This window comes from Scyliorhinus torazame, chromosome 16, assembly GCF_047496885.1.
Source record: "Scyliorhinus torazame isolate Kashiwa2021f chromosome 16, sScyTor2.1, whole genome shotgun sequence".
Lineage (NCBI taxonomy): Eukaryota > Metazoa > Chordata > Chondrichthyes > Carcharhiniformes > Scyliorhinidae > Scyliorhinus > Scyliorhinus torazame.
In genome coordinates, this window is record NC_092722.1 from 101,718,262 (window position 1) to 101,730,394 (window position 12,133).

General features: G+C 49.7%; 1 protein-coding gene across 3 annotated transcripts in view; it reads left to right on the top strand.

Annotated features, from left to right (window-relative positions):
* herc4 (HECT and RLD domain containing E3 ubiquitin protein ligase 4) overlaps window positions 1-12,133 on the top strand; it is a 169,445-nt gene that overhangs the window by 16,962 nt on the left and 140,350 nt on the right. For all 3 annotated transcript variants that reach the window (XM_072478795.1, XM_072478796.1, XM_072478797.1), the window contains 2 exons: window positions 1,914-1,990; window positions 11,880-12,101. In XM_072478795.1, coding sequence (XP_072334896.1) covers window positions 1,914-1,990; window positions 11,880-12,101 — 299 coding nt within the window. The remainder of the gene's footprint in view (window positions 1-1,913; window positions 1,991-11,879; window positions 12,102-12,133) is intronic.

Consider the following 12,133-nt stretch of genomic DNA (forward strand, 5'->3'; position numbering starts at 1 on the left):
ACTGATTGCTGGGTGGCAGGATTTTCACATGGGAGATTCGGCCAACTGGGCCTGTATTCACTGGAGCAAACTAAAGGGCCAAATGACCGACTCATCCCATTTTCTATGTTCCTAAGTATAAAGAGGTTAAGGATAGTAACAGTTAAAAGAAGTGGCTTATAATATTGTGAAGAAGTATAGTAAGTCTGAGGATTAGGAGAGTTTAGGATAACAGTAAAGGATGACCAAAAGATTAATAGAAGGGGAGCATAGAATGTGAGGGTAAGCTAGCCAGAAATATAAAAATACCTTCTAAAAGCTTTTCCAGGAATGTGAAAAGCAAGAGAGGAGCAAAAGGTACCATGGAGGCTGAGACTAGATAAATAATGGGGAATAAGGAAATGCCAGTGATATTTAATTAATATTTGGCATCTGGCTTGAAGACAGCAAATACATACCGGAAATAGGAGGGAATCAAAGCTCTAATGAGAATGAGGAACCTAAAATTATTATTATTAAAGAACAAGTAGTGGAGCAATTAATGGAACTGAAAGCTGATTAATCACTTAAACCTGACAACCTACATCATATTCTAATAAAGTGACTGCAGGGATAATTTTCCAAAATTCCCGAAATTATATACATACTAATAACCTCCTTGAATACTTCATTGTAAGTTTACTCATGAATAGCTCAGGCCCAGTTTATTATGGTCAATTTATTTCTCATTCCTTCAAAGTTTTATTTTAAACCAATATATTTTTGGTGCAGTTATGGACATGCCTTGTAAGATGTTCTTTTGCAGTCAGATCATTAACTTCTGCTTTGTTACTCAGCACTAAATCTAATATGGTATCATCCTTTGTCAGTTCTAAACATTGTTTCAGATAAAGGTCCTGAATATATATTAGAAATTAATTTGCCTTTACTATTTGAGCCATTTCTGGTTCCCCCAGTCTGAGAAAATTAAGATTTTCCATTCTAACTTTGTTCTTTTCTCCCTCTGCTCCCCCCCCTCCCCCGTTGTCACCAGATCTTTAGACAAGTCCCACAATCTTTTAGTTCTTTCAACTGCTTCAATTGTTCTTTAACAGTGCTGTTGCTACTACTTTCTCACTGTTATTGTCCATTCTAAAGGTCCTATAGCTTGGAATATTTCACAGAATCCTTATAGTTCAGAAGGAGACCATTCGGCCCATCGAGTCTGCACCAACCCTTGGAAAATGCACCCGTACCTAGGCCCACAGCTCCACCCCACCCCATAACCTGACCCCACCTTACATTTTTGACACTAAGGGGCAATTTAGCATGACCAATCCACCTAACCTGCACATCTTTGGACTGTGGGATGGCACAGTGGTTAGCACTGCTACCAATGGCGCTGAAGACCCTGGTTTGATCCCGGCTCTGGGTCACTATGTGGAGTTTGCACATTCTCCCCATATTTGCATGGGTTTCACCCCCACAACCCAAAGATGTACAGGTTAGGTGGTTTGGCCATGCTAAATTGCCCCTTAATTGGTAAAAAGAATAATTGCGTACTCTAAATTTAAAAAAAAATCTTTGGACTGTGGGAGGAAACAGGGGCACCCGAAGGAAACCCACGCAGATACGGGGAGAAGGTGCAAACTGCACAAAGTCACCCAAGACCGGGATTGAATCCGGGTCGCAGGCGCTGTGAGGCAGCAGTGCCGCCCCAACTACTCACATTTAACTCACAGCTACACCCAGATTGTAGCCAGGTGTTTGTAATGGCTTTTATATCATAGCCTTTCAATTTAATTTGTGCTTTTGACTCATTGGTTGCATTGCGTGATTGGTGTACCTAGCTCTTAGTTGGATGACTGCTCCTCCCTGCTCATGTAATGATAAATCCTCTTAAAATGTAGATAAAAAACAAATTGACATATCACCTCTTATTTACACTTTTTCAGGAATGTAAAATCTTTAGTAGAAGTACAGATAACACAGGTGGCCTGTGGTTATCATCACTCTCTTGCTTTGACAAAAGGTAAGGAAAGATTTCGGCAATGCTTTATCTTGAACACCTCAATGCTCTGTCAAAATGTCTTTTGCTGATTAGTACAAACTATTTACTTTTCTCCCTATCTCCCTCTGAATATCGGCTGTGGCCAAGAGGCTGGGTACCTAGATATTTCTAGGCTTGCACCAAAGCTGACCTGAATTTGCTAGGATCTGCGCAAGATTGAATTCATGATCCAAATGTTAATTACCATACTGTCATCTGCATTTTCTTGTATTTTAGAACTTTGGACATAGCTCCCCCAAAAATGAGCAAAATACTACAAATACTGGAAAATAAAAGCAGACAATTCTGGAAATGCTCAACAGGTCAGGCAGCATTTATGGGGTTTCCCTGAATATTAACAGGGTTGTTGCGATGCGCGGGGGTACGAGTTTCAGACAGGAAACTGGGGAGTTGAGGTTTCCTGCAAGCTATGGAGTTTTTGACTTTTGTTTTTTAAAAAATAATTTTAATTCAAATCTTCACAAAATAGCAACAACAAAATACAGAAAGAAAAGAACAACCCCCCCCCCCCCCCCCCCCCCCCCCCCCCCGGGTTGCTGCCGCTGCTGACCATCTTCTAACGTTCTGCCAGGAAGTCTAGGAATGGTCCGCCTGAAGAACCCTTGTGCCGATCCCCTTTAGGCGAATTTCACCCTCTCCAATTTAATAAACCCTGCCATATCGCTGATCCAGGATTCCACGCTTGGGGGGCCTCGCACCCTTCCACTGAAGAAGAATCCTTCGCTGGGCTACCAGGGACTCAAAGGCCAGAATACCGGCCTCTTTCGCCTCCTGCACTCCCGGCTCCTCTGCCACCCCAAATATTGCGAGCCCCCAGCCTGGCTTGACCCTGGAACGCTACACCCTTCCAAAAGTCCTCCATCGCTGGGCAGGCCCAGAACATGTGGGTGTGACTTGCTGGGCTCCCTGAGCACCTAACACACCTGTCCTCGCACCCAAAGAGCCGGCTTATCCTTGCCCTGGTCATGTGAGCCCTATGCAGCACCTTAAATTGTATGAGGCTGAGCCTCGCGCAAGAGGAGGAAGAGTTTACCCCAGGGCATCCGCCCACATCCCCTCATCAATCTCCTCACCCAACTCCTCCTCCCACTTACCCTTTAGCTCCTCCACCGAGGCCGCCTCCTCCTCCTGCATCACCTGATACGTTGCCGAGATCCTTCCCTCTCCAACCCACAACCCCGACAGCACCCTGTCCTGGGGTGCGTGGCGGCAGCAGAGGGAACTCCATCACCTGCTGCCGAACAAACGCCCTTACCTGCATATATCTGAAGGTGTTCCCCGGGGGAGCCCAAATTTCTCCTCCAGCTCACCCAGGCTCGCGAACTTCCCGTCCACAAACAGGTCCCCCATCCTTCTAATGCCTACCCTGTGCCAGCTCAGAAACTCTCCTTCCATCCTCCCCGGGACAAACCGGTGGTTCCCCCGAATCGGGGACCACACCGAGGCCCCCACCTCCCCCCGTGACGTCTCCATTGCCCCCAAACTTTGAGGGTAGCCGCCACCACCGGGCTCGTGGTGTATCTCGTTGGAGGAAGTGGCAGCGGCGCCGTCACCAGCGCCTCCAGGCACGTGCCCACACAGGACGCCATCTCCAGCCTCTTCCATGCCGCCTCATCCTCCTCCATCACCCACTTACGCACCATTGCCACGTTGGCGGCCCAATAATACCCACAGAGGTTAGGCAACGCCAACCCCCCCCCCCCCCATCCCTGCACCGCTCCAGGAGCACCCTTCTCACCCTCGGGGTCTTCTGCGCCCATACAAACCCCATAATGCTCCTGTTAACCAGCCTGAAGAAGGCCGTAGGGATCAGGATGGGGAGGCATTGGAACAGGAACAAAAAGCTCGAGAGCACCGTCATCTTGACTGACTGCACCCTACCCGCCAGGGACAGCGGCAGCACATCCCACCTCTTAAGCTCCTCCTCCATCTGCTCCACCAGCCTCGTGAAGTTAAGCTTATGCAGGGCCCGCCAGCTCCTAGCCACCTGGACCCCCAGGTACCTGAAACTCCTCTCCGCCCTTTTTAGCAGGAGCTCACCAATCCCCCTCTCCTGGTCTCCCGGGTGCACTACGAACAACTCGCTCTTCCCCATATTAAGCTTGTACCTGGAGAAATCTCCCAACTCCCTAAGGATCCTCATCACCTCCGGCATTCTCCCCACCGGGTCCGCCACATATAGCAGCAAATCATCCGCATAGAGCGACACCCGATGCTCCTCCCCACCCTGCACCAGCCCCCTCCAGTTCCTCGACTCCCTCAACGCCCTGGCCAGGGGTTCAATCGCCAGTGCAAAGAGCAGGGGGGACAGGGGACACCCCTGCCTCGTCCCCCAGTGTAGCCGGAAATACTCTGACCTCCTGTTCGTGGCCACACTCGCCACCGGGGCCTCATACAGCATCCTCACCCACCTGACGAACCCCCTGAACCCGAACCTTTTCAACACCTCCCACAAGTACCCCCACTCCACCCTATCAAAGGCCTTCTCCGCATCCATCGCCGCCACTATCTCCGCCTCCCCTTCCATCGCCGGCATCATCATAACATTCAAGAGCGGTGGTACATTGGTATTCAACTGCCTCCCTTTCACGAACCCCGCCTGAGCCTCGTGTATGACCTGCGGCACAGAGTCCTCTATCCTCATGGCCAAAGTCTTTGCCAGCAACTTTGCGTCCACATTTAAGAGTGAGATCGGCCTATATGACGCACACTGTCCGGGATCCTTGTCCCGCATCAGGACCAGGGAAATCAGCGCTCTAGACATCGTCGGGGGCAGAGCCCCCCCTTTCCTTGCCTCGTTAAAGGTCCTTACCAACAGCGGGCCCAGCAGGTCCGCATACTTCTTGTAAAATTCAACCGGGAGCCCACCCTCGGAATCAGCGCCCTGCTCATGACAAAAAATCAATCCGGGAGTAGGCCTTGTGAACGTGGGAGAAGAATGAAAATTCCCTGGCCCCCGGCCTCGCAAACCTCCATGGATCCACCCCTCCCATCTGGTCCATGAACCCCCTCAGCACCTTGGCTGCCGCCGGCCTCCTGCCCGTCCTAGACCTAGAGCGATCCAATGCCGGGTCCAGCACCGTGTTGAAATCCCCCCCCCAGTTATCAGGCCCCCTGTCTCCAGGTCCGGAATCCGGCCCAGCATACGCCACATGAACCCCGCATCGCCCCAATTCGGGGCGTATACATTGACCAACGCCACCCGCTCCCCCTGCAGCTTGCCACTTACCATCACATACCTACCGCCATTGTCCGCCACAGTGCTCGACGCCTTGAACGACACTCTCTTCCCCACCAAGATCGCCACCCCCTGATTTTTTGCATCCAAACCCGAATGAAACACCTGCCCTACCCACCCCTTTCTCAACCTTACCTGATCCGCCACCCTCGGGTGCGTCTCCTGAAGCATGGCCACATCCGCCTTCAGCCCCTTCAGGTGCGCGAACACCCGGGCCCGCATGACCGGCCCATTCAGTCCCCTTCCATTCCAGGTTATCAGCCGGATCTGGGGGCTACTCAACCCTCTCCCCCGCCGACTAGCCATAGCCCTTCCTAGGCCAGCCACGTGCCCGCGCCTGCGCCCCCCGCACGGCCCGTTCCCCACAGCGGCAGACCCCCGCCCCGAACTCCTCTACCAACTCCAGCTCCCCTTTGGCCATTCCAGCAGCAACCCGGTCCAGCTAGGTCCCTCCCTAGCTGCATTGCTCCCCCCATTGCACTCCCGTAAGTCAGCTGACTCCTGCTGACCCCAGCCATTCCCGCCGCTCCATCGACCCCCCCCCCCCCCGTCCACCAGCGGGATCTCATCCATTCCACTCCCAACGCGGGAGAAAAAGCCTGCGCTTCCCAGCTCCGGCCCCACCCCTTCAACCCTAAACATGGGGAAAAAGCCCGTGCTTTCCACTCGCCCCGCCTCCCCTGGCGCAGCTCCCTTTCTAGGCCCGGTCCCACTACCCCCAACTCAGCCCGCCCCCTCCCGCGGGGCCCCATCTCCCCTACCAACCATCAACCACCCAAGCACTTTACCTAACGCCCCACCCACGAGCCCGCCCAGCGGACCTGATCAAAACAATGCCCAATCAACCCGAAAGAAAACCCCTCAAAACACAACCCAACAGTCCCCAACCATCCCGCCACCGCGATCCCTCATCCCCGACCCTTAGTCTGAGTCCAGTTTTTCGGCCTGAACCGAGGCCCATGCCTCCGGGGACTCAAAATAATGGTGACGAGCCTTATAGTGACCCACAGAAGCGCCGGCAGCAGAATACCAAACTTCTCCCCCTTCCTGTACAGCACTGCCTTTGCCCGGTTGTAACCGGCCCTCTTCTTTGCCACCTCTGCGCTCCAATCCTGGTAGAACCGGACCTCCGCGTTCTCCCACCTGCTGCTCCGCTCCTTCTTGGCCCACCTTAACACACACTCTCGATCAGCAAACCGGTGGAACTGCATCAGCACCCAACGGCTCGCTGGGCTTGGGCCTCCTCGCCAGCACTCGGTGGGCCCCCTCCAGCTCCAATGGCCCCTGAAAGGCCCCCGCTCCCATCAGCGAATTCAGCATGGTGACCACGTAGGCCCCCACGTCCGATCCCTCCAGCTCCTCCAGGGGACCCAGGATCCACAGGTTTTTCCACCTCGACCGGTTCTCCATCTCCTTGAACCTTGCCTGCCATTTCTTGTGGAGCGCCTCGTGCGCCTCCACCTTCACCACCAGGCCCAGGATCTCGTCCTCGTTCTCCGAGACCTTCTGCCAGACCTCCCGGATCGCCGCTCCTTGGGCCGTCTGGGTCTCCAGCAACTTATCAATTGAAGCCTTCATTGGCTCCAGCAACTCTGCTTTCAGTTCCTTAAAACAGCGCTGGAGAAGCTCCTGCTGCTCTTGCGCCCACTGCCACAACGCTGCCTGGTCTCCGCCCGCCGCCATCTTGGTCCTCCTCCCTCGCACCTTTCTTTGCTTCAATGCCATTTTTAAATCGCCCCACTCCTGGTCCAATCCATACACTATCGGGGGAATGTTGCTGTCCCCTTCCCACACCGGGAAACGTTGAACAAGCGCCGTTACAGGCCCTAAAAGGAGCCCAAAAGTCCGTTTTTAGAGGGAGCTGCCGAACGTGCGACTTAGCTCCGCATAGCCGCAACCGGAAGTCAGTTTTTGACTTTTGTAATGGACCAGCAATCAGCTTGATTGACGGGCTTGGCTTCCTCTTGATGGGGAGAACTTTGGAGGAAATACATCCAACAATTGATCCAGATGGGGACCTTGACCGAGGATGAATGTGCTAAATTGGGGAAGGCTAATTATAACAATATTAGGCGGGAACTGAAGAACATAGATTGGGGGCGGATGTTTGAGGGCAAATCAACATCTGACATGTGGGAGGCTTTCAAGAGTCAGTTGAAAGGAATACAGGACAGGCATGTTCCTGTGAGGAAGAAAGATAAATACGGCAATTTTCGGGAACCTTGGATGACGAGTGATATTGTAGGCCTCGTCAAAAAGAAAAAGGAGGCATTTGTCAGGGCTAAAAGGCTGGGAACAGACGAAGCCTGTGTGGCATATAAGGAAAGTAGGAAGGAACTTAAGCAAGGAGTCAGGAGGGCTAGAAGGGGTCATGAAAAGTCATTGGCAAATAGGGTTAAGGAAAATCCCAAGGCTTTTTACACGTACATAAAAAGCAAGAGGGTAGCCAGGGAAAGGGTTGGCCCACTGAAGGATAGGCAAGGGAATCTATGTGCGGAGCCAGAGGAAATGGGCGAGGTACTAAATGAATACTTTGCATCAGTATTCACCAAAGAGAAGGAATTAGTAGATGTTGAGTCTGGAGAAGGGGGTGTAGATAGCCTGGGTCACATTGTGATCCAAAAAGACGAGGTGTTGGGTGTCTTAAAAAATATTAAGGTAGATAAGTCCCCAGGGCCTGATGGGATCTACCCCAGAATACTGAAGGAGGCTGGAGAGGAAATTGCTGAGGCCTTGACAGAAATCTTTGGATCCTCGCTGTCTTCAGGGGATGTCCCGGAGGACTGGAGAATAGCCAATGTTGTTCCTCTGTTTAAGAAGGGTAGCAAGGATAATCCCGGGAACTACAGGCCGGTGAGCCTTACTTCAGTGGTAGGGAAATTACTGGAGAGAATTCTTCGAGACAGGATCTACTCCCATTTGGAAGCAAATGGACGTATTAGTGAGAGGCAGCACGGTTTTGTGAAGGGGAGGTCGTGTCTCACTAACTTGATAGAGTTTTTCGAGGAGGTCACTAAGATGATTGATGCAGGTAGGGCAGTAGATGTTGTCTATATGGACTTCAGTAAGGCCTTTGACAAGGCCCCTCATGGTAGACTAGTACAAAAGGTGAAGTCACACGGGATCAGGGGTGAACTGGCAAGGTGGATACAGAACTGGCTAGGCCATAGAAGGCAGAGGGTAGCAATGGAGGGATGCTTTTCTAATTGGAGGGCTGTGACCAGTGGTGTTCCACAGGGATCAGTGTTGGGACCTTTGCTGTTTGTAGTATATATAAATGATTTGGAGGAAAATGTAACTGGTCTGATTAGTAAGTTTGCAGACGACACAAAGGTTGGTGGAATTGCGGATAGCGATGAGGACTGTCTGAGGATACAGCAGGATTTAGATTGTCTGGAGACTTGGGCGGAGAGATGGCAGATGGAGTTTAATCCGGACAAATGTGAGGTAATGCATTTTGGAAGGGCTAATGCAGGTAGGGAATATACAGTGAATGGTAGAACCCTCAAGAGTATTGAAAGTCAAAGAGATCTAGGAGTACAGGTCCACAGGTCATTGAAAGGGGCAACACAGGTGGAGAAGGTAGTCAAGAAGGCATACGGCATGCTTGCCTTCATTGGCCGGGGCATTGAGTATAAGAATTGGCAAGTCATGTTGCAGCTGTATAGAACCTTAGTTAGGCCACACTTGGAGTATAGTGTTCAATTCTGGTCGCCACACTACCAGAAGGATGTGGAGGCTTTAGAGAGGGTGCAGAAGAGATTTACCAGAATGTTGCCTGGTATGGAGGGCATAAGCTATGAGGAGCGATTGAATAAACTCGGTTTGTTCTCACTGGAACGAAGGAGGTTGAGGGGCGACCTGATAGAGGTATACAAAATTATGAGGGGCATAGACAGAGTGGATAGTCAGAGGCTTTTCCCCAGGGTAGAGGGGTCAATTACTAGGGGGCATAGGTTTAAGGTGAGAGGGGCAAGGTTTAGAGTAGATGTACGAGGCAAGTTTTTTACGCAGAGGGTAGTGGGTGCCTGGAACTCGCTACCGGAGGAGGTAGTGGAAGCAGGGACGATAGGGACATTTAAGGGGCATCTTGACAAATATATGAATAGGATGGGAATAGAAGGATACGGACCCAGGAAGTGTAGAAGATTGTAGTTTAGTCGGGCAGTATGGTCGGCACGGGCTTGGAGGGCCGAAGGGCCTGTTCCTGTGCTGTACATTTCTTTGTTCTTTGTTTGACCCCGGGGTTGGTGGAGGAAATTTGGGGAGCAAGGAGAACACGCATCTGCTGCACAAGCACTGTCCTAGAGAAACTTACTTTCTTTGCAAAGCTGTTCTCTCTTCTCGTGCTTTTCCCCACAAGGCTGGCAATTGTGGCAGGGGCTGCTAACCTTATTAAAATATTTCATGAACAAATCTTCCTACTGGGTCAGAGATGGCTCCATGTTCCTCGTTCTGCTTCTCTTAAACCCGGAAGTGGGCAGATTGAGATTGATTTTCAGATTTTTGTTCAACGTTGCTATCCATACCAACCCATCCATTTTTGGATTTTAAAATCCAGCATTTCAGGTTGGTGTCCTTTCAGTAGAACTCGAAGATGTCAGAGATGTACAGAACCAGGAACAAAATGGAGCGGGTGGTAAAGAACAATGGAAAAGGGCTATGCTGGGGGTTGGGGATAGAATTCATTAAATGACAGAAGGGACGATGATAGAAGGCAAAAATGGGATAGTAACAAGTAAACAAAGATCTTTTCAAAGGGTGTGTAATGGTTACAGCAAAATAGTAAAGGAGGATAGCTAGTAAAATATGACTGAGGAGAAGGCTGTTTTCGCCCAGGGTTTATTGGAGAGTAAAAATAATTTTCTATTCTCCAATATAATAATCTTTATTGTCACAAGTAGGCTTACATTAACACTGCAATGAAGTTACTGTGAAAAGCCCCGAGTCGCCACATTCCGGCGCCTGTTCGGGTACACAGAGGGAGAATACAGAATGTCCAAATTACCTCACGATACTTCTTTCGGGACTTGTGGGAATAAACCGGAGCACCCGGAGGAAACCCACGCAGACTTGGGGCGAACGTGCAGACTCCACACAGACAGTGACCCAAGCTGGGAATCGGACCTGGGACCCTGGAGCTGTGAAGCAACTGTGCTAACCGCTGTGCTATCGTGCTGCCCACAAGCTGTTTTGCATTTGTTAAATTTTCTTCACTTTTATAAAAATATTAATTTAGAGTACCCAATTATTTTTTTCTCCTAATTAAGGGGTATTTTAGTGTGGCCAATCCACCTAACCTGCACATCTTTGGATTGTGGGGGTGAAATCCACACAGGCACAGGAGAATGTGCAAACTCCACACAGATAGTGACCTGGGGCTGGGATCGAACCAGGGTCTTCAGCGCCATGGGGCAGCCGTGCTAATCACTGCGCACCGTGCCGCCCCTACAGTAGTTCTTGAAATTGTATACACCATGGTATAAAACTGTAATTTTTATAATTAAAATTAATATTCAAATATTGGGATTTTAACTGTTAAGTTGTCAACTAAAAATGTTGTTTCTTATTTATTAGTTAGTAAAATTAGATGCTTGATCAATTTAATCATATAGCTGCTTTTCTAATCAGTCTCTGAGCCTGCTGTAGCATTCAATACAATCATGGTTGATCATCGACCTCAATTCCACGTTCCCGCATATATATTGGGGTTTACTGGCAGGACCAGCATTTTTCGCTTGTCCTTGATTCACCTTGAGAAGGTGAATATCAGATTCCACATAAGACCATAAGACATAGGAGCAGAATTAGACCTTGGCCCATCGAGTGTGCTCCGCCATTCAACCATGGCTGATATGTTTCTCATCACCATTCTCCTGCCTTCTCCCTGTCACCCCTGATCCTCAATTAATCACAAACCTATCTCTCTCTCTGTCTTAAAGCCATTAATCACAAATCTATCTCTCTCAGCCATTTGGCTTCTGCGGCAAAGAGTTCCACAGATTCACCACCCTCTGGCTGAAGAAATTCCTCCTCATCTCAGTTTTAAAGGATCGCCCCTTCAGTCTGAGCTCGTGTCCTGGTGTTCTAGTTTCTCCTACTATCCTCTCCACTTCCACTCTATCTAGGCCTCTCAGTATCTTGTACGTTCCAATAAGATCGCCCCATATCTTTATAAACTCCCAACGAGTACAGACCAAGAGTCCTCAACTGCTCCTCATATGACAAGCTCTTTGTTCCAGGGATCATTCTTGTGAACCTCCTCTGGATCCTTTCCAAAGTCACAGACCTGAAAGGTTTGTTTCTGTCTTCACAAGTAAATTGTGCCAGACCTGTTGAACGTTAGCAGCATTTTCTGTTTCTACTTCCGATTTCCAGCATCCACAGTATTTTGTATTTGAACTTTTGCACCATCAGGTCACCAACAAATATTCAAGCATGAGATGCTGGAGTTGGAAATCACTAAATAATGTTTGAGATTTTTTAAATGCACGTTAGTGTTGTAGCCTTGCTTAACTGAGGTGTGTGCTTCAGGAGAAAAGTATTGTTGTGTGTCATATTTTCTCAGTTAATTTGATTCCCGTCTTCATTTTTTTACAAACTGTCTTTCAGGAAGCCAAGCTTACTCTTGGGGACAGAATAAGAATGGGCAACTGGGATTAGGTCGAGATGTTGGAAACCAGCCATCACCGCAGCCTATTAGATCTTTAAATGGTGTTCCTTTTGTTCAGATTGCAGCAGGTGGAGCGCACAGCTTTGCACTCTCACTCTCAGGGGCTGTGTTTGGTTGGGGATGCAACAAATTTGGCCAACTTGGCTTGAATGATGAACAAGGTGAGTAGTCAGAAACCTGCAATACCGTAAAG